This window comes from Nansenia antarctica (genome assembly GCF_963989245.1).
Source record: "Nansenia antarctica genome assembly, chromosome: 3".
NCBI classification, from domain to species: Eukaryota; Metazoa; Chordata; class Actinopteri; order Argentiniformes; family Microstomatidae; genus Nansenia; species Nansenia antarctica.
Window position 1 is genome coordinate 84255633 of NC_137688.1, and position 21221 is coordinate 84276853.

The 21221-nt window shown below is 42.6% G+C and overlaps 1 protein-coding gene across 1 annotated transcript in view; it reads right to left on the reverse strand.

The window, feature by feature from the left end:
- Positions 1–1875: 1875 nt before the first annotated feature.
- The window catches only part of LOC308152603 (glutaminase kidney isoform, mitochondrial), a 29052-nt gene continuing 9706 nt past the window's right edge, over positions 1876–21221 (reverse strand). The window contains exons 5-19 of the mRNA XM_080525620.1: positions 20678–20807; positions 19846–19925; positions 18085–18248; positions 15758–15816; positions 11900–11932; positions 11728–11786; positions 11410–11476; positions 10466–10516; positions 9703–9879; positions 7715–7846; positions 7476–7568; positions 6129–6190; positions 5488–5564; positions 4637–4700; positions 1876–4495 (exon numbers count right to left, since the gene is read on the reverse strand). Of these exons, the coding sequence (XP_080381746.1) occupies positions 4348–4495; positions 4637–4700; positions 5488–5564; positions 6129–6190; positions 7476–7568; positions 7715–7846; positions 9703–9879; positions 10466–10516; positions 11410–11476; positions 11728–11786; positions 11900–11932; positions 15758–15816; positions 18085–18248; positions 19846–19925; positions 20678–20807 (1396 nt within the window). The 3' untranslated portion in view covers positions 1876–4347. The remainder of the gene's footprint in view (positions 4496–4636; positions 4701–5487; positions 5565–6128; positions 6191–7475; positions 7569–7714; positions 7847–9702; positions 9880–10465; positions 10517–11409; positions 11477–11727; positions 11787–11899; positions 11933–15757; positions 15817–18084; positions 18249–19845; positions 19926–20677; positions 20808–21221) is intronic.

A 21221-nucleotide genomic window follows, 5' to 3' on the forward strand; every position in this document is an offset into this window, starting at 1 on the left:
GCCATGTTTGTCGGAAATCAGTTAAGGTTAAGCCAACTTTGGTAAAAAGAAAACAGTTGTTTAGGTATCATATTGAATTCTCAGATTGTATATTTTGTCACATTCAAAATGATAGTTAATGCATTTTCTGTGTTTAGTTTACTTGTTGCATAGGCTGTTACTAACCTCATTGAGACCAGTGACCCTCCTAGTTCAGAAAGCCAGGGAAAATCCTTTCCAGAAAGTAGTTACAAATGAGTGACGTCTCACCACACATTAAACCAATCAAATGCCTTGCGAAAAAACGTAATTGAGTTTTTACTTCTGGTTTTCTTCCATTTTATTAAATGTTGCAAGCTATCTGAGGCAATAACTCTGCAAAAATAGTCCTACCCAGTCGTAATAGACGATGCACATAGCAACAAGCAACCATTCTATGGGCATCTAATGAAATTACAAGCACATTCTCCTATCACTCCGTCCATAAAGCTTTGCTAAGTCAAACATTTGTCAATGATCACAGAACTGGTCACAGAAGATTCGCTTATTTTTAATTAAAACATTTAAAAAAATATATTATATTAAAATAAAAACAAAATGTATTTATTTGAAAAATCTAATATAATGATGTTTTATGAAACTCTGAAGAAGAAACCTATCCAGAAGAACAGGAGACGCAAACTGGGGACAAACTATATGAAGACACAGCAGCTAATCGCTCAAACATTAGATACGTTACTTATCTGAGGTGAAAGACCACATTTCCTGCATCACAAATAAATAAAACATTTTACATACAACCTTCTGCATTAAACATAACGACAAAAAATTTAAGACACTTGTTGCAAATTATTGTGGTGTGTGTGTGTGTGGTATAGTTCCATAAATAAATAAAAAAACATCACACCCTGAACATTGTTTTCAGTGAGTATTGTTGTGTGTAATGGATCCTCTGTAGTGTTTGCATTGAGTTGTGATACAATACAGTAGAGTACATGTTACGGTACATGTGGGAAAGTTAGGGTTAGGGTTAAGGTTAGGGTTAGGGTTAGACATGCCAGCATGTACCAAGTCACCCTAGCACCTAACCCTAACCCTAGTTTTCCCACATGTACCGTAACATACATATTGTATTTTCTGTAGATTTACATACTGTTCATATGAAACACACAAATCTATGAATGCCCAATACTCTACAGTGATATATTCTGAGAACAGATACTGTAAGGTTTCTAAAAATGTGCTTTGGCAGTTGTGAAAAAAAAGAACATTCTCACACACTGAACATTGTGTTTTCAGTTGTTTTGTTGTAGTCTGTAATGATGCGTATAGGGTTTAGATTTTTGCAGGCTTTGAGCAGCTGTTTTGGTGTGAAAGTTTGAGTTTTGAAGAGAGAAGGTGTGGTTTTGTTTATGTAGCTTTAGAAAAGTGTGTTGTGTTTAGAGTTTTGGGAAAATGGAGGAAAGTTTTGTGAAATGTGTTTTAGCAATTGAGAAAAACTGTAAATGTATGATTGATTGATTGTTGGCAGTTGAATAATTTACAAATGTGTGTAGTCCCCCATCGAGACTTCAAGAGAGCATCATGCCCATGTCACCTGACGTCTACGGAGTGTTGGAGCAGATTGTAAGCCCGAGGGATATTGTTATTGGATTTGTACATCTTCCTTCACTGAATTTTGGAGTTAGATTTTTTTTTACCAAATTGAACTTATTAGGAAGAAAGGATTATTTTCCATCCACACATGTATTTAATACTAACACATTAATTTCCTGTTTGGTCTTTCCATGCCTTTTGTTTGATACAATGGGAATAAAAACACAGAATAGGAATAAAATAAAGCTTTACTTTATTTAATGTTTTCTCAGTGAAATAAATATTTTAAATTGCCTGCGACAAACAGTTACTCGCTGCCATAGGGGCTAAAGCAAATACACTTTGAACAGGAAACAAACTGATGACATCAATATAGTACATTCAAAATAGTTAATGTTGACCAACGGACCATGTTGTAAACACTCGTACAACGTTTGCAAAAGGACTGAGAAGTCAAAGTCAATTGAATCCAACGAAGGCAACGCTACAGTTTTACACTTCAGACTCGTTACTGAATACAATGTTGTATTAATGTCAATATCAATTCACTTTGATCACTTGCCAGTTCCTTTTAGCACAATTCGGTTGTTAAGTCTGACGTCAAACGTGACGTTTAGCAATTTCCGGGTCCAAATTAAAAATTCCCCGCACCAGAGTACCAGTGTACTAAAGCCATAATGACAGTTCAATCGTTTTTTAGACTGATCTATTCATACAACAAGGGACACAGCACTTTCCCGTTTTTCCAATATTGTCAGCGTCTTTGAGCCTCGGAAAAGCAGTATACAAATATAATGAATTATTATTATTACTGCGGCATTTCCAAGAGAGCGCCTCAGCCAACGTTGGACCCGGAAACACGTCACGACTTAACAACCGAATTATCAAACACGCATATACACAGACAAAACTAGCAACTGGATTTACTGCTTTAACTTTTCAAGTATAGGCAAGGTTATTATTACACTCTTACTCTAAACAGTTAAACAATCAATGTGCATATCTGCATACAAAGTGCTCCATCAGTTTTGTTTGGGATCGTCTTAGAGTTGAGCTTTCATTTTGTCACCTTTCAGACCTGAGGGAGGTCATTTATAGTATGGTGAGATTAAAGTCCAATATTCTGAGCTCATAGATTTCTTCTAAACTGAATATGTGACTTGGGTGACAAGAGTAAAGCACTAGAATATTGTAATGAGTTGTCTATAAAAAAAAATATGAGGTGAATTATCATCAAGTTTCATGAGTTTTTCATGTTTTGTTTTCAAATTTGACTTGTGATTAAGCATAGCCGACTACTATAGGTGGGTCATTTGTCTCTCGAGTCCAATTTGCTTTTTAAATTGTAAAGGAGGCTTGTGTTTGATATGTTTGTTTGGAAACTTGCTGAATTGTGGAGTGAACAACACACATAAAGCTTTGGTTGACACTGTTACTTAGTCCATTCTACTACAAATCAAAGAAGACAATCAAGTATGAACATTTGTCATTTTGGAGAAAGGTGCAAAAAAAATGGCTAGCTATCAGATAGCAAAAACATAAACAAAAAGTGCTCCACATGCCAATCCTCTGAATAAGGGATGCACCGATACTGGTACTGTGCTCATGTACTCGTACTCAAGGACTGTGATCATCAGGTTATGTGTAGTTATGTGTTTTTAGCTTGTTCATGTTCTATCAGCCAGTTGTGATGTGCTGCTAAACATGCAGTTAGATGTTACATAGCAATGTTTTTTGTTAGCTACTAGCTAGCGACCAATGTGATGGTAGAAAATGCATCTGTTTTGATTAAGAGCGATTTTCTCCGGTATTCGGTTTGCGGTGTAGCAGCATTCAAATAAGCATAATCTTCTTCAACTATTTTCAGATCTCAATGAATGACACATAATTTCAAAGCTTACAATCTGCACTTTTCATACTTTGTAAAAAAAATAATGTTGGCCTGGGGACCAACACATCGGACCCTGTCACATATTTAATTTGTTACAGTCAGAAAGTGAGGAACAGCTGATGAAAATAAAACATCAAAGTCACTGTTAGAGCTGTAGTGGTATTATTAAGTACTCGGTATCGGTACTCAGTATCAGCAAGTACCCAAATGTAAGTACCTGTACTTGGTCTGAAAGTGGCATCGGTGCATCCCTACTCTGAATTCACATGAAGCTTTCAAATTAAAATATGATCACTGAACCTGGCTGATATTAGACATCAAGTCTGCTTCCTAGAATCAACTGCACGGTGCTTAAATCCATCCCCTTCAAAAGCTGTGCCAGTGTGAGTTATTTTTACTACAGATAAAATAGTATTTACACAGAATCCTACCACTATTATATTAAAGTCATTTCACACACACACACACGCACGCACGCACACACGCACGCACACTACATAAATGTACAGTTTATATCTTATAAATAGGTTAAAGGTTTACACACTATTGTACATGAATGACCAATTGTTGTGCACTTCAATATAGACAATACTGTACATTCCACATAGTGCCAACGTCGAGGGAAGAAAGTTACACAAAGTGAGTAAGACTACATATACAAAAAGCCAAACATAAACCAACCAAGAGACCAAACATGAGGGAGAGGTCGATTCAAATCAAAACCAAATGTGTTTGTCTTAGAAATGCACACAAATACTAGGCTTATTGTACAAAATTAACAATACAGTATCATCACACGACAACATGACAGGGAACCGTACACAAAATATCTTCCCACTTGTACACATACATACACTCTGGACCGGTCCGGTCGGCGGGGCTCACAGCAGGCCGTCCAGGTTCTTCTCGGCCGTCTCCTTGTCGGAGGAGGTCTCCTGGGGGCTGTACTTCTTGTGGTAGTCCTGGAGGATCGTCACTACGTCATGGTGGCCAAAGTGCACGGCCTCGTCCAATGGTGTGTTCCCCCACCTAGAACACACACACACACACAACACTGTAACTCAGCCTCATCCATGGGTGTGTTCCCCCACCTAGAACACACACACACACACACACACACACAAAACACTGTAAAACAGCCTCATCCCCCCAAAAAAGGTGTTCGCTCACCTGTCTTTGGGCACGGGGTTGACTTTGCATGCCTCCAACAGGAAACGCACCACCTCACCGTGTCCTGAAACACAAACCAGACGACTTAACATCAAAACTACTTATCATCGGTGGCATGGTCCGCTGGAAGACGGAGAAAGAGTGACGGTATAGACTCAGTAGGAGAGAGGCACAACATAGAGAGTGCCTAGTTCCTAGTAAATGGACTGCACTTATATAGCGCCATTATCCAAAGTGCTTTACACCGGCCTCTCATTCACCCATTCACACACACATTCACACACCAATGGCGGCAAGCTACCATACAAGACGCCGGCCCGCTCACTGGGAGCAATTTGGGGTTCAGTGTCTTGCCCAAGGACACTTCGACATGTGGCCAGCCGGGGCTCGAACTGCCAATCTGCCAACCTTGCGATCATTAGACGGCAGCTCTACCTCCTGCGCCACAGCCGCCCCATAGTGAGCAGTATAGAAGACAGTAGCTCCAGCTCGCCAGATCCAGATATGGCCGAGGCACACGGGAAGCGGCATATTAGCCGGCCGCTTCCGAGGGTGGGATAGGAGTATTTCTGGACTAGGATCCGTCGCGCAACACCGCCCCCGTCTGGTGCTGGAGTAACGGTACTGGGCTCGAGGAGCCAGTCAGCCTAGTCTGCCTGGCGGCCTCCTCTGGGACTGCCGGCCACGGGGTCGGGCGGCGGATCCTTCGCAATAGGCAGGGGATAATTGGATGCTAAGTTGGGTTAAATTGGCTACCAAATTGGGTGAAAAGGGGATAAAATCTGAAAAAAAAAAAAAGAAAAAGAAGACAGTAGCTCCATGTGAAGGGGGTGGGGGGGCGGTGTCCTCACCTTCAGCTGCGGCCACGTGGAGGGCGGTCCTGGAGTCGTAGTCTCTCTGCTCCATGTCCATGGACGACAGAGCAAACCTGAGGACAGAGACCAGGATGAGTCAAACGAGCCCACGTGTAACGCATGCATAAAAAGCCAACGATAAGAAGAGAATTCAGTGCTCTGCCTCTTGGTACAGCTGGTTTCCCACCAGGGTATCAAGAATGAGCAGAATACATTTGTTCCTTCTCCACACCCATCTCGATCCCTCTCACTTTGACGAGCTGAAATGGCTCAAGGTAGAAACACAGGGCGACCAGGTTTTACTACTCTGGATGTTCCATGTCCCCAAATATCTGCGCAACTATTTCAACTGGAGGAATGACCACCAGAGGGAGCTCTACTGTAGATTCAAGAACTCCATGAGGAAAAACACATTGCTGTACTCTGCTGCAGTTCTCTACAACGGACTGCCAAGCTATTTTGAAAACGTGCCAGTCTTGCCCGCCCTCTGCCATCTCACTGGAGGACCACAATGGAAACAAGCCTTTGGGTTTTGTTGGGTTTTAATCCTCAATATTTGTTTTTAATGTAGTATGTACTAATGTCTCCAGCTGGAGCAGAGGACTTATCTAATTATCTAATTAAATCAATCAACCAACCTTCTCAGTGCAGACACATCCCCGGTGTAGGCAGCGAACAGGAGGTTGATGACAGACTTCACCTGAGAGAGAACCACAAGGGGAGTTACAAAAACACTGTTTGTCATGTCACACTTTGTCATAGTAAGTAAGTCAAATGTATTTCTATAGCACCTATCCCAGACCAGGGGTCACAAAGTGCTTTACATATACAAGAACATAATTAAAGAGCAAAAGTCATAGCAGGTTAAAATAGGCAAACAAGTGAAAATAAGAACAAGTAACAAACAACAAAGTGTACAACAATATCAACATGACACAGAAAGACAGGCTTCTTTTGGGGTTAACCAAAAGCCTGTCTATACAGGACAGTCTTTAGCTGTTTTTAAAAGCCTCGACCGAGACCGCTGATCTAAGATCCAAGGGGAGAGCTTTCCAAAGCTTAGGAGCCACGGTTTGGAATGCTCGATCACCCTTGGTTTTCAATCTGGCACGGGGGACAACCAACATGTGCCAACTCAGAATCAGTGCTTTTCATTGCTATCAATAAAATATGAAAGCTGGGGCTGAAGCTTTTGAATTGTTTGACATTCAATCACCTTCATGGTGCACTACCTGAATCGTCCAGAAGATGTCCGTATTGCTTTCAATGGGAACAACTGCAAAACGTGGGAAATGCGTCTTACCTTTCAGGGTTAGGGTTATTTTACGGGCTCAATCCACCAGATCCAATTTCGGATATAAATATATTGGCTCCTATCATGCAGTGCATAATGGGACTGTGCGTGAGCGAAGTAGGCTGGGTAGCGCAATGAGAAATGTTGAATCTGTCTGAATATTAATTTAAATGAGTGTGAACTTCTCGGAGCGAGAGCAAAATGGCTGGTTGTCTTCCGACTGGATATTAATTTGAGAAACATTGGTTCCACACACTCAAGCTACTACTTGACAAAAATGGAGGACACAGGAGTTGATTGTACCGGTTGTCTCGGCTAATCCCAAACTGTACGGCCTCCTACGATCAACCACAAGGGGTGATGCCATGTCATGATCAGGGCTTCCTGGTCATAATCTGCTCTCTGCGACAGAATATAAAAAAATGTTTTGGGGGGGGGAGATTTGCTGAATCCTACAATCCTTCACTACAATCCTACAATCCTTCTCTGTAGTGAGAGTTGGGGGGGGGGGGGGGGGTGTAATCCGCTCTCTCTCTGTGCACTTTGACAAGACACTCTTCCACTGAGTCAGAGAGGTTAAGGCACATCGACACATATCCCAAATCTGCAGATGTTCTCCTTTAAAAACATCAGAGCCAATCACAGCGTATCCAGGTGGTGGTGCCGCTGTGCTGCTCCCGTCAGTACTCACCCGCTGGTCTCCCCCCTCCCTACGGGGGTCCAGCTTCTTAGCAAAGTGCCTCATGTTGTCGTAGTTGTGGAAGTTACAGAGAGACACCAGATCCTGCAACACACAAATAATCCCCATGTTGGTCAGGTTTGGTACTGCTTTAGAATGGTTCTCTAATAACACACACACACACACACACACATTCATCAGTCACTCATTTCAGCATTGACAAATAAGTACGAGGGTGGTGAGAATCGTACCGTGCAGAACTGGATGCCCCGGACGCTGTTGCCCAGCTTGTCCAGCGGGGGGGACCAGCACATGACCCCCATCACGTTGGGCACCACCAGCAGAATGCCCCCTGCCACGCCAGACTTAGCTGGAAGTCCCACCTGAGTTATACAGTAGAGGAACAAGAACCTGAGTTATACAGTAGAGGAACAAGAACCTCATAGTCATACAGTAGTGGTTGGAATAAAATTGCAGGGGGGTATTCCATCAACGTCACTAAAGGAAAATCCAGGCTTATTTTTGGTAACTCACAAGATTGATCAAAATAAGCCTGGATTTGTAGACAAATCTTGTGAGATTGATCAGAATAAGCCTGGATTTTCCTCTAGCAATGTTGCGTGCCTCAGGGCTCCGTTCTTGGCCCGCTACTGTTCACCAACTACCTCCTCCTACTTGGCGAAATAATTCGGAAACACGGCCTCAAATTCCACACATATGCTGACGATACCCAGCTCTACCTCCACACCAAACCCTCTGTCGCCCTTCCTCCCCCCTCCCTCATCTCCTGCCTCCACGAAATCAAAGAATGGATGACCACCAACCTTCTCAAACTCAACAGCAATAAAACGGAACTCATGGTTGTTGCACCCAAGAACCCCCTTCAAAAGATCAGTAGCCTCGTCCTCACCATTGACGGCTGTTCCATCTGCCCCTCCTCAGAGGTCAGGAACCTGGGGGTCTACTGGACCCAACCCTTTCCTTTGAACCCCACATACGGTCAGTCACCAAGTCTGCCTTCTTCCATCTCAAAACCATCTCCCGTCTCCGACCCTCACTCTCTGATACCTCTGCCGAAACATTAATACATGCTTTTGTCACCTCCCACCTGGATTATTGTTCTTCTTGGTGTTTCCAGCAAGGCCCTGAACCGACTACAATATGTCCAAAACTCAGCTGCCAGGATCCTCACCCACACTAAACCCTGGGAGCACATCACTCCCACCCTGTAACAACTTCACTGGCTCCCCATAAAACATAGAATCTCCTTTAAAATCCTCCTCCTCACCTTTAAGGCACTCCATGGCCTGGCTCCTACCTACCTAACTGACCTACTCCAACCGTACTCCCCTGCACGTGGTCTCACTGACCTATTCCAACCCTACTCCCCTACACATGGTCTCTGATCCTCCGATGCTGATCTCCTCGTCATACCCCGCACTAGGCAACGCATACTTGGCGACCGTGCCTTTTCTGCTGCTGAACCCAAGCTGTGGAACACCCTTCCACCAGCCATCCCATGCTCTGATACGCTCAACACTTTCACGACCAGACTGGCATCTGTTCAGACTATCCCCCATAGCTGCCTTTTCCTTTTTGTTTGTTGTGTTTCTTTTTGTTGGTTATTGTCCTGCTTCTCTTCTTTTTTTCTGTACAGTGTCCTTTTTAAAAAATATATATTTTATCTTCAGTTTTATACACAAGTCAAACAAACAAATTAACTAACAAACAAACAACAAGCTGCCAGGCATACATGTCTAGTATGATTTGGTTCCAAGCAATTCCCAAAATGCAACATCGTCAGGTATTACAAGGATACAACTAAAGAGTACAAGTAAAATAAAATAGTAAAAAAAAGTACAGGCTTGCTCTGTACAGTGTCCTTGACTTTGAGAAAGGCACTTTTAAATAAAAATCTATTATTATTATTATTAACCCCTAATTGTTCCAGGGGCACCGACTATGGCTGATCCTGTGCCTAGAGCAAAAAACACCAAATTCCAACAACTGACTGACAAGTTGATTGCACGGCAATAAAACTATTATTATATTATTACAGAGTCAGCCAGAACCTACTGCAGGGTAAGGTGCTGTGGAGGTTGGCAGATTGGGGACGACACAGTGGGGAAACACAGGGAAAAAACAGGGGGAACAGCAGGGCCAGAGAGAGGAGGAGGAGGAGGAGGAAACAAAGCGAGGGGAGAGAGAGAGCAAGAATGTTCTAGCAGCGCAGACTCACGTGGAAGGCAAACTGGCCGGAGAAGTCGTACATGCCGCAGGAGTGCATGAGGCTCAGGGTGTTCCTCACGGCCTCGGGGCTCAGCACGCGCTCGCCCGTGATTGGGCAGAAGCCCCCGTTGGCCAGGGTGGCCGCCATGACGCTGGCGCTCTCGCAGGTCACCTCGATGGAGCACAGCTACGGAGGACACACATGAACACAGTCAAATCACAGCTCCAGATGTGAGCTGTGTACAAAACAAAAAACAACAACACTCAACTGTATTCAAAATCGGTACACACGAATGCGCACACAGACACATGGCGACGCCACGGTTAAGATTTCCATACACACACGTTAGACATTGTCGAGGGTACGAATGCTATTACAGAGTGTCACTGAGCTGTTGTGTGAATGTTCAACATAGGACACGCCCACGCTAATGTACGTGAGAGCGCAGACATCCGCATCCCTGTAGGTGGTTGGAGGCAGAGAGAGGAGAGAGCTAGATGGGAGCTAATTGTGTGCCTGAACAGATGGTGAGGCAAGGTACGGTGATGGCTGGGGGAGAGAGAGCTCACACACCACGACCAGGGCCTGCAGGGGTAGTGGATAGTGAGTTGGGCTGATGATCAGAGGGTAAGATCAGAAGGACATGAGTTCAAATCACCACCTGGGAACACCACCACTACTTGAAATCTGTAATTGTAACTCCTTTGGATAAAAACGTCCTGCTAAATGGTTAAAATGGAGAAAAAAAGAAGAAATGCAGGGCCTCGCTCACCTGGAAGTAGAAGTCCAGTATGGAGGTCATGTCCGTCCCCTCGGGAAAACACTGGAGGAGGAAACAGCACACCGACAGTCAGAGGCTTGCAAAAACAGCAACAACTAAAAAGGGTTGTGAACATAATGACACAGAGCACTTAAAACCACTCACTTAAATAAAACATGTGTATACTTAATGTGATCATATCGACAGTGGCAAGAAAAAGTAAGTGAACCCTTTGGAATTACCTGCATTTATGTATACATTAGTAAAATACAATATGGTCCGACGGTATGGTCTGAATATGGTCCACTAATAAAGACATGAAAGACTATAATTGTTTGTGTGTTATTAGCTTATAAGCACATTGTGTTTGTCTATACCGTATTTTACGGACTATAAATCGCATCAGTCCAAAAATGCGCCATGAAGAGGAAAAAAATGTATATAAGCACTGGACTATAAGTCGCATTTATTTAGAAATGTATTCCATAAAATCCAAAAAACATTTAATCTGGAAAGGCATGAAATTATATATTTTGATATATAAGTTGCACCTGACTATAAGTCGCAGGACCAGCCAAACTATGAAAAAAAGTGTGACTTATAGTCCGGAAAATACGGTACTTAGGTTAGACTTAGATGAAGATCAGATCACATTTTATGACCAATTAATGCAGAAAACCAGGTAATTCCAAAGGGTTCACATTACTTTTTCTTGCCACTGTATATCTATATGGGGGGAAAGCACGTGTTAAGCACATTCCATCGTCCTCACCCTATAAACCCATAGAGAGAGAACAGCAAACACTATACAGACCACTTCTGCCGTGTGTTCCGATTACAGCTGGTTTAGAACGGGACCAGAGTTAAGATGGTTGCCAAATGGCTCTATTCCAGAACACGAGGTGTCTATGACATCAGCCTGTCTGTTGTTCTGTAGTCATGCTATCAACACTCACCTTCTTCTCCTTCAGGTAGTAGCCAATAGCAAAGTTTCGATCTCCAGACTCCCGCTCAGACTGGAATCTAGAGACAGTAGGGTTGTCGGAATCAGGTTTGCTGCAGCTTTCTTCACTTTCTATTCTCCAAACCAGGGATTGCTATCTATCTATCTATCTATCTATCTATCTATCTATCTATCTATCTATCTATCTATCTATCGGTGGCATTGTTGTGCTGGGTTAAAGCATCTGAGAAACAACATAGCAGAATCCTGAACCCAAGGTGGTTAACCGCAACAACTATTTAATTTGTTGTGTTTCCTCTTGTGTACTCACGTGGCATTGCTAAAACCCACATACTCGTTTCCTGCCAGTTTATTCATGAAGTTCATGACCTGCAGTAACAATGAGAACATCGCTATCACACCAAGACAGATCAAACATAATAAATGCACTTTTGGCCAGATAGATTTTGGCCAAACAAACATAAAAGCTATGCATTACTCACATAATCAAATTTTTCAGCATTGCTTGCCCCTTGCTGTAAGACAAAAAGAAAATCACAAGGATTAACATCCCCTAGAGGGAAAACTTTAGACCAATTCAAACAATTACAAGATTAAGCTATCAGTAACATTACACAAACATCAAGATAATACATCTATACATTTGCCTAATAATTAACTATATTGTCTATAATGTTGATGAAATTAACAATAAATTGGATGTGGGTTGATAACTGTATATATTTGATAGATTTTGTTAATCAATAATCGGAAATAAAACAGTATTTAGTAACTAATTAAGTCATAATATTAAAAAGGAGTTAGGATTAGTGCCCAACTAGTTGGAGATGAAGGAGATTAACAAATAATAAACAACATTCAAGCATTTTCAAATGGGAAGATATTCTACTGTAACACCAACTGCACAACACTAAACATTTTTTTTTAAATCTTTTACTGTTAAAAGGAGCGGTTTGGTTTCAATGATCAGAATAAACATATAGTTAAGTACAATCCATGACTGTAGGTCTCTATTAACAGGTGGGCTCTATCTGAAGTCCATCTATGTGAGTATAGTATGTGCCGATTTTCTACCACTAGCGTGTGGTTAATGCGGTGGGGTGGAGAGGTTTCAAAGTAGTGGAGAGCTCTAGGAGTGCAGACGTGTGTGATAAGGGGTGCTCAACACGTCACCACCCAGTATGGTGGAACACACTGCATTGTGGGATATGAGGAGTACTGTACTATAGGATGATCCCTAGTTTACAGCTCAAATATAAAATAAATAAAAACAGAATGTTTGGCTATAATAATTACAAATAGGGCAAATAATACAGAAGCCAAATAAATAACAATAAAACAATAAACACAAAGAATTAATCATCTATGAAAAACGGCACATGTTTGTAACTAAACCAGCTGTTAGGACCATAGTGACTATTGTGAGCCGTTAATACTCGATAATCGAGTATATAAACAGTTTTAAAACTACGAGTAGTGAATACAGTATGTGCAGCTGTAGGGCAAATCCAGATTTGGATTTTCAACAGGGAAAATAATTGAAAGAAAAAATTACCAACGTCATTGACCTGTTGCAGTGGTCATAATATCCCACAGATCCTATTGCTGTAAAATATGCAACAACAAATAAACCACAAACGAGCCTTCAAAATACATTCACAAGTCCCATAGTTTTGGACCCTGATTTACCATAGAGAAAATACATGTAGATCATGCATTGTTTCCGATTATTTCACCATCTGAGACACATATGCTTTTTATTGATGGATGCACTAGGCTACACTGTGGGGAAGCATCCAATCAGAGGATCAAACCGCCCCAGCCTATATAACAGTGTACAGTGATTGGGTTAAAGTTGAGGAAAGATTAGCTTGCAACATAAACAGAAAGGCACCACATGATTACCCTGTCGAACAAACACCCAAACCAAATCTATTAGGTAAGGCAGTAGGGCGGCTGTGGCGCAGGAGGTAAAGCCGCCGTCTTATGATCGCAAGGTTGGCAGATCGGCGGTTCGAGCCCCGGCTGACCACATGTCGAAGTGTCCTTGGGCAAAAATTGCTCCCAGTGAGCGGGCCGGTGCCTTGCATGTAGCTTGCCGCCATTGGTGTGTGAATGTGTGTGTGAATGGGTGAATGAGAGGCCATTGTAAAGCGCTTTGGATAAAGGCGCTCTATAAGTGCAGTCCATTTACCATTTTAGTATCTATGTGTGCATGTGTTGAGTACGGGATGACAGTATCAATAAAGCCAATGTGAACATTCACTCCTGTTTTAGGTATATCCACTTTTCCTCTCAGACAGGATAATCATAGAGCACCTTTCCATCAGATTTCAACCCCAAAAAATCCAACCAGATAGGAACCCTCTTAACAACCAGACAGGAAGTAGGAACACTCTTAAGAACTAGCTTGGTTATGGTTGGGAGACGCAAGCTCAGTGGTTTGCGTCTGTAGATAGACAAGACATGCCTCATCTATCTGGGAAAATATGGCAAGATTAACTGAAATATGGAACTCATAATTATGACAGTCATGTTTTTGAAGGTGGTAATATTATTGCTGAAGCTGAAGAGGTAAGACAGACTTAGTTTGCATCCCTAGAGCTAGAATAAGAATTTTTTTTTAATATCGGGAATAGGTCGCTCGTTACAAGGTTACATGGAAACTAAAATGATTAATAATAAAGTTTAACTTATTTTGAGTTGAAGACCTGTATCTCAAATCATTGAGGCACAGGGCATAATTTCCTGAATTTGTATCAAGAGGAGAAGGAACAAATAGATCCAAATCAGAGATAAAGGAAGCTCTAATCTACTGGATTATGTTGCTAAAATGTTGACATTGCCTGGCCACAGTACAATGACCTGACGTGGGAAGTTATCAGTCGTGCAGCCCACCTGCTGTGGAACAACGTGAAGAACATTAGACCAGGACCTAGAACCAGGACCTCTTTACCTGAGGCTGCTTTTCTTACGGCAAAAAACACACCGCAATTTCGGCGCCCATGTTAACGGGTTAGAGCAGCCGTATAGGGCGCGTGAGGCACGTGTCTCAAGCGTGTCTAGGCTGGCTGCCGCGGCACACCATCTAAAGATTAGGACTCTCGCCTAGTTTTTCAGAGTGCTGCGTGTTGCAGGCAAAACTCAATGTACAAAGACAGGGCTGGCAGTAGCAGCTCCGCAGTCAGAGCCACAGAAGACACGCAGCAGCCAGTGTGGAAGCCGCAACAGTGAGAGCCACAGCAGTTCCGCAACGCGCTGCTGAGGTTGACGCTTGCGGTGTGTTTTAGGGGTTATAATTGGAGTGCTTGATGTGTTTAGTGTGTACAGTGTAGTTGCCATATAATGTCTGAGTATTGTGGCCAAGCAGATATCATCAAATACCATCAATTGTTGGGATGACATGAAAACAAAGGCTCTACAAGAGAATGTCTAAAAGTATTATTTTGGGGGAGAATAAGAGGAATAGAGGAAGAGAGGAATCATTTCGATAGTACCCCTAATCCTTGATCGACGGCATGTAGTTAAAGTGATTGCTGGGAGTTTAGTATGAAACATACTTGCGTCCTCACGTGAAAATGAAACATGGGCTGGTGGGTTATGTAGTAAAAGCACTACAAGAAGAAATTGTATGCACACAAACATACGTGTCCCCGCTCTTGGTCTAGTCTTCAGCGAACCACCTACAATATGGCATTGGAGGTGAATGTGTTTAACCCCTACTAGGGTCCCACAAACAGATAAACAGTGCAGAGTGAGATTTCAGAAATCAAATCCCACATTGAACAGAAGAGGGCGCCACCCCTTATGTCTAACAGCACTTCCTGACAGGGAGGAAGTCGCCGGGCCTGCCTGTTCACAGACATGCACTCCCACCCACCCAGCCACCCACCGGTCTTTCATTCAGATGGCAATTATCCATGATTACATGTGCTTACAGAACGGCCTCTCCCTAGCCCCATCCAGACCCAAAACACACTGTTCTGTGTGAGCTGTGTGTACAACTTTGGGAGGCAGCAAGCTCAGTGATGCTTTCACTCAAACAAATCCCCTTTCAGTATGATTATCTACAGTGTAATCTTAATCCTATAGAAGCTGGTAATCTGGCTAAAGTAACCCCCCCCCCCCCTTTTATTAATTTATTTTGTAACATATTTCATTCAATTCGACTTTGTCAGTCAGAAGGTGGCAAGCCTACGTAATTACACGAGTGCGACCAGCGACAGTAGCATTTGGTAGAACTACACTATTGAACTGAACACAGGCAAAGGTTCCATTTTTCCTTTTTCAACATGTTTTTCCAAAAACATACATTAAACCACATGAAATTTAAATGTTACCTTGATGAGGGACGTGCACACGATCGCGCCGGCGTTTACCATGGGGTTATGGGGTTTGTCTGTGGGGGAATTAATGTGAATACAATGTTTAAAGATGCATTAGGAGGGAACATTCAGTCACTGAGATCAATTTGAGTTTCTCAAAACATAACAGACGTTAGAAGACAACCGTCCTATCATTCATTGGAGGTGATGAAGCGTGACAAAGTGAGACTGTCTAAATGAGGCTTCCAAGTGGTTTCTGAATCCACTCAACCATTGAACCATAAAACTAGACATGACACATTTCAGGCATAGGCAGCTGTTTGTAAGCAGTTTTAGAACACTCTAGAAGGTGAATGAGGAGCAATAAAACTGATAATGAATGCTTCCGGGTCACAGGCCACACGGCGGTGTCGTGGAGCACAGAAATAACGAGGTACAGTGCCCTCCACAATTACAGGTAAAGATTAAATAATTACTTCTTGATGACAGATTTACTCATTTATTTTCTCAGAATACATTTACCTCAGTTAATTAAAGGTTGGATGTTTCAAAAAGTTTTCAGTGTGACATTAAGCTAATTCACCAGAAGGTGGATTTTTTAATAACCCGTTATAAACATCTTTACCAGGGGTGCCAATAATTGTGGAGGGCACTGTACATAGTGTGATGGAATAATATTGCCTAAGACATTTTATACATTAATAAGAATATTCTTTCAGGGCAGAACCAACATTGACGACCTCAGCCTAGCACACAATGAAACCTGTTTTCTCTACTTGTCCTCCTGTGCCATACATTTGAATATATGCAATTACCCTTTTGTATTCCATAGTCTGTCTCTGACCCTAGAAACTCAAGACAATGCTGAGTCACACCAGAGTGATTGCCCTGCATTGTTCACTCTAGGGCCATCACCCCTCACCTTTGTTATACTGTAAGGAAGGGAGGGCCAGATTCCCCCCTAACCTTCATCCCCATCATCTTCCTCAATGTACAAATCCACACCCCTTGTAAATGATTGGCCTAGACCTCACCCGAGGGCGGACGTGTTACCTGAGGGTGCCTGAGGGCATATATACTGACATTGAATGAATGATCTGGACTTTGCGAGAAACTTTGACCGTTCAGACTCGTCTGACGAACCTGTAAACTTTCTCCTTCTATAGAGGAAAACATTAAATATCTTTTTCTTATGCATTTTGAAACGAAGCAGTCTGCCTTTCTTTAATTGCACTGACAATAGCCCAATCCCACAGTACTACCGCTACTTCTGCTGTGTCCACTTCCCCCTGTCGCTTTAATCTCCTTACGCAACAGAACAACAACACAGGACAAAACAATAAAAGCCCTTCTTCCTCCGAACAGGTTCTCTAAACCCTTCCTCCTCAAGGGGAGGCTGTGGCGCAGGAGGTAGAGCCGCCGTCTAATGATCGCAAGGTTGGCAGATCGGCGGTTCGAGCCCCTGCTGGCCACAAGTGTCCTTGGGCAAGACACTAAACCCCAAATTGCTCCCAGTGAGCGGGCCGGCGCCTTGCATGGTAGCTTGCCACCATTGGTGTGTGAATGTGTGAATGAGGCCGTTGTAAAGCGCTTTGGATAAAGGCATAGCTATATAAGTGCAGTCCGTTTTCTTCTCTAAACTCATTAGATCCTGAGCTTTCATCTCAGTCCGTTGTTTACCAACACAACTAGGCTACATTGTTATGAGCACAGAGCTTCCCACTGCTGCTCATCTTAGAAGTGCTGCCGCTACACAATACACCCGTATAAAGCTGACTATTGCTGCTACATACACTTTGACAATGTATTACTATTGTTATTACAATCATTACTGCCGCTACTTGTGCGACACCCTTATGCACTACTTCTGTCACTGTTTTATTATTACTATATTATATTGTATTGTTGATTTGTTGGTTGTTGTGGACTGTTGTTCCCAAAGCGTTTCATTATATCAATTACGGCTCTATGCAATGTACGTGACCAACTGTTTTTTGATTTTGATCAAACAATAATGTATTTTGGTGCGTTGTAGATTGTACAGAGCCTACGGACACAACACAGATTTTAATTCTGCACCGGCAACACTGCACAGCTCATTAACATTTCATCACACTACCATGGCAACAGACGACATCACCTCGCGCTGAATCATAAGACAGATAAGCCAGGGGGAGACGAGTTCTTTGCAAATCAAGGTCGGAAACAATAGCCTGCATGAAACATTTATAAGACACGATCCTGGATCATGGTTAATATGCACTGCAATGAGTATTGACATCCGAGCAGGGTTGTGCTGATGTTAGTGTGCAGTAACCATGTCAGTTGTGAGTGTGTCTCACCGTCCTCGTTCAGGAAGAGCTTGTTGAAGCGGAGGCCACTGGGCTCCTTCCCGATGAAGCGGTGCACGTACTCCGTGCCGTGGTCGTGCACGGCGATGGCGTACTTCAGGGGCTTCACACAGGACTGCAGGCAGAAGGGGACTTTGGTGTCACCCACAGTATGTCTGAGGGAGGGAGAGAGAGAGAGAACCGGGAAAGCGACGTGTCAACAAGCAGTTTTGTCATTGTCATCAGCTCAGTGTTTAATTGAAAAAGAAGAGAACGCACACTGCAGTTCACTTAGGAGAGGTGCTGGCGACGGAGCAGAATACTATTGAATGAAGTAGAAGCCGCACGCTCTTGTTCCAGATGCAAAAGTGTATTTTAATTGACAACGGTTTCGGCTGTAAGTAAGACTTGACAAAGACTACGGCCGTAAACCAATTGTCAATTAAAATCGACAGTTTTGCATCTGGAACAAGAGTGTGCGGCTTCTACTTCATTCAATGAGCTCAGTGTTTCCCATGAATCACCAGACTGTGGTGGCCCGCCATGGTGTCCCAAACTAACCGAAAATAACACACAAGTGTGTCCCAAACTAACCGAAAGTAACACACAAGTGTCGTGACTTTTACACTTGAGTGACGCGACCTTTAGGATTCGCACTGCATCTACTGTAGTAGGTCCATACGATTCAGTAAGTAAGTAAGTCAAACTTTATTTCTATAGCGCCCTTCACAGCACGGATGCACAGGGTGCTTTACATCAAAAACGAGAAAAGTGCAATCAAAACATCAATGGTTAAAAACAAAAAAGGGGACAACAGAAACAGAAACAGAAACAGGAACAATAAGAAGGCTTAAGGTGACTACCGGCCTGCCTAAACAGGTGAGTCTTTAATTGCGGCTTAAAAAATTGTTCTGAGGGAGCGTCTCTCAGGTCAGGGGGGAGGGCGTTCCAGAGGCTCTCAGGTCAGGGGGGAGGGCGTTCCAGAGGCTCTCAGGTCAGGGGGGAGGGCGTGTGTTTCAGAGGCTCTCAGGTCAGGGGGGAGGGCGTTCCAGAGGCTCTCAGGTCAGGGGGGAGGGCGTTCCAGAGTCTTGGGGGCGTCACCTCAAACGCTCTGTCCCCTTTCGTTTTAAGTCTCGTCCCGGGTACGACCAGGAGCTCCTGGTCGGATGACCTTAGTGACCTCAGTAGCTCTATCGATAATTCTCCCCCCCCCTCCCCCCACCCCAGACTTTAGAGAGTCCGAGGTCCACCCGCCACAGTCTCACACAATCCTGTGGGAAACAGTGTGAGCTGCTACTGTACAGTATGTCAACATGACAGAACGCTGGGGCCACATTTGTATTTGTATTTTATTTAGCCTACAGTAAAAAAAAAAAACATAATTCATACACACAACAACCATGACACATCATAGAGTAGGTAGACAAGGCAGACAAGGAACCCAGAGGGGTTTATGGAGCGTCTCCCTTAGTCATAGAATGTGATTACAGTTCATGTGAAATAAATCACATTTGCCATATCGCTGCAGCTTGAGAACGACATAATGCATTCACTCACTAACTGGCAAAGAATTCTGGAACACTCACCAACAGATGTTACACATGGTATTTACCCATCAACAATAATTTGCCTACAAAATGAATAATCTATGCATTTTTGGTGAATTAAGTCACCCTTTAGCACTCTAGAATGTTGACGATTCGGGCCACTTTATTCACCCTCCGCACTGAATGAGTTAGGGTTAGGGTTAGGGTTAGGAAGAAAAAAAGCTACCTTTGTCCGTCGACAGTGCACAGGGACACGGCCCAGAGGTCAGGACTGAACCTGGCCAGCTGGGGGATGTAGTCAGCCACCTGCACCACACAACACAGGACAACCACATATAATAATAATAATAATAATAATAATAATAATAATAATAATAATAACAACAATAATAATACATTAGAGTAGACTTATATAGCGCTTTTCTAGACACTCAAAGACGCTTTACAAACTGAAAAGATCGAGTAGTAATAATAAAAAGAAACAAAAAATAAATAAAAGAAAGTATAGGGGCCTAATTGAGGTAGTGCTGGGGACACATGGGAAGGGGAGGGGGAGAGGGTTAACTGGTGAAGGCGAGCTTGAAGAGGTGGGTTTTGAGGGCCTGTTTAAATGTTGACAACACAGGACAACCACATATAATAATAATAATAATAATAATAATAATAATAATAATAATAATAATAATAATAATAATAATAATAATAATAATAATTCATTAAAACAGAAAACACAGAAACAACAAGCAACAGATAACATAGAACACAGAATTAACGAACTGGGAACAATTAACACAGCAATGTCCAGGGGGGGAGGGGAGTGGCAGGGTTAGGGGAGTTGGTTAGGGCAGATGGTTAGGGGTAGGGGAGGTTGTATGCATGGGAGAACAGGTAGGTTTTGTGGTGGGATTTAAAAGTGGAGAGTGAGGGTGAGTCTCTGAGTGGTTGAGGGAGAGAGTTCCAGAGGCGGGGTACATATAACACTGGCTTCCTTATTCCTCAGAGTCGTTTAGCCTACGCAGGAAGTCTCAAAAACGATGACATCCTCTCCTGCAACCCACCTGCCCTCCTGAGAGGTTCTTGGCGCTGGCATGGAGCTCGTCAATGTGGGAGGCGAAGGACATGAAGTCTGGGATGACGAACTTCTTCCTGAAGGCCTGTGTGAGCAGCACAATGTTGCTCTGGACGCACCTGGGAGAGAAGGAGAGGACAGTATGGATTTAGGCACATGCCTAGGGCCTTCTCGCCACTAGGGGGCTCAGACAGAGAGGGCTAAAGAACATCAACTGCCTAAATAATGTTAAACATATATTTAAAAAAAATATAATCCTTTCTAAAACTTTATTTCACTGTTTATATAGCCTATATATCTATATCTATATCTATATCTATATCTATATATATATATAGAGAGAGAGCACATATATATTATTATATATAATTATTATTATTACTATTATTAATTAATTAACTATAATAATTAATTATAACTTAATTAAATAAATAACTAAATTAAATGATTATTAAATGATACTTATTAATATATATATATATGTTTTTATTATTATTATTTATTTTAAATTATTATTATTAAAACATTTATTT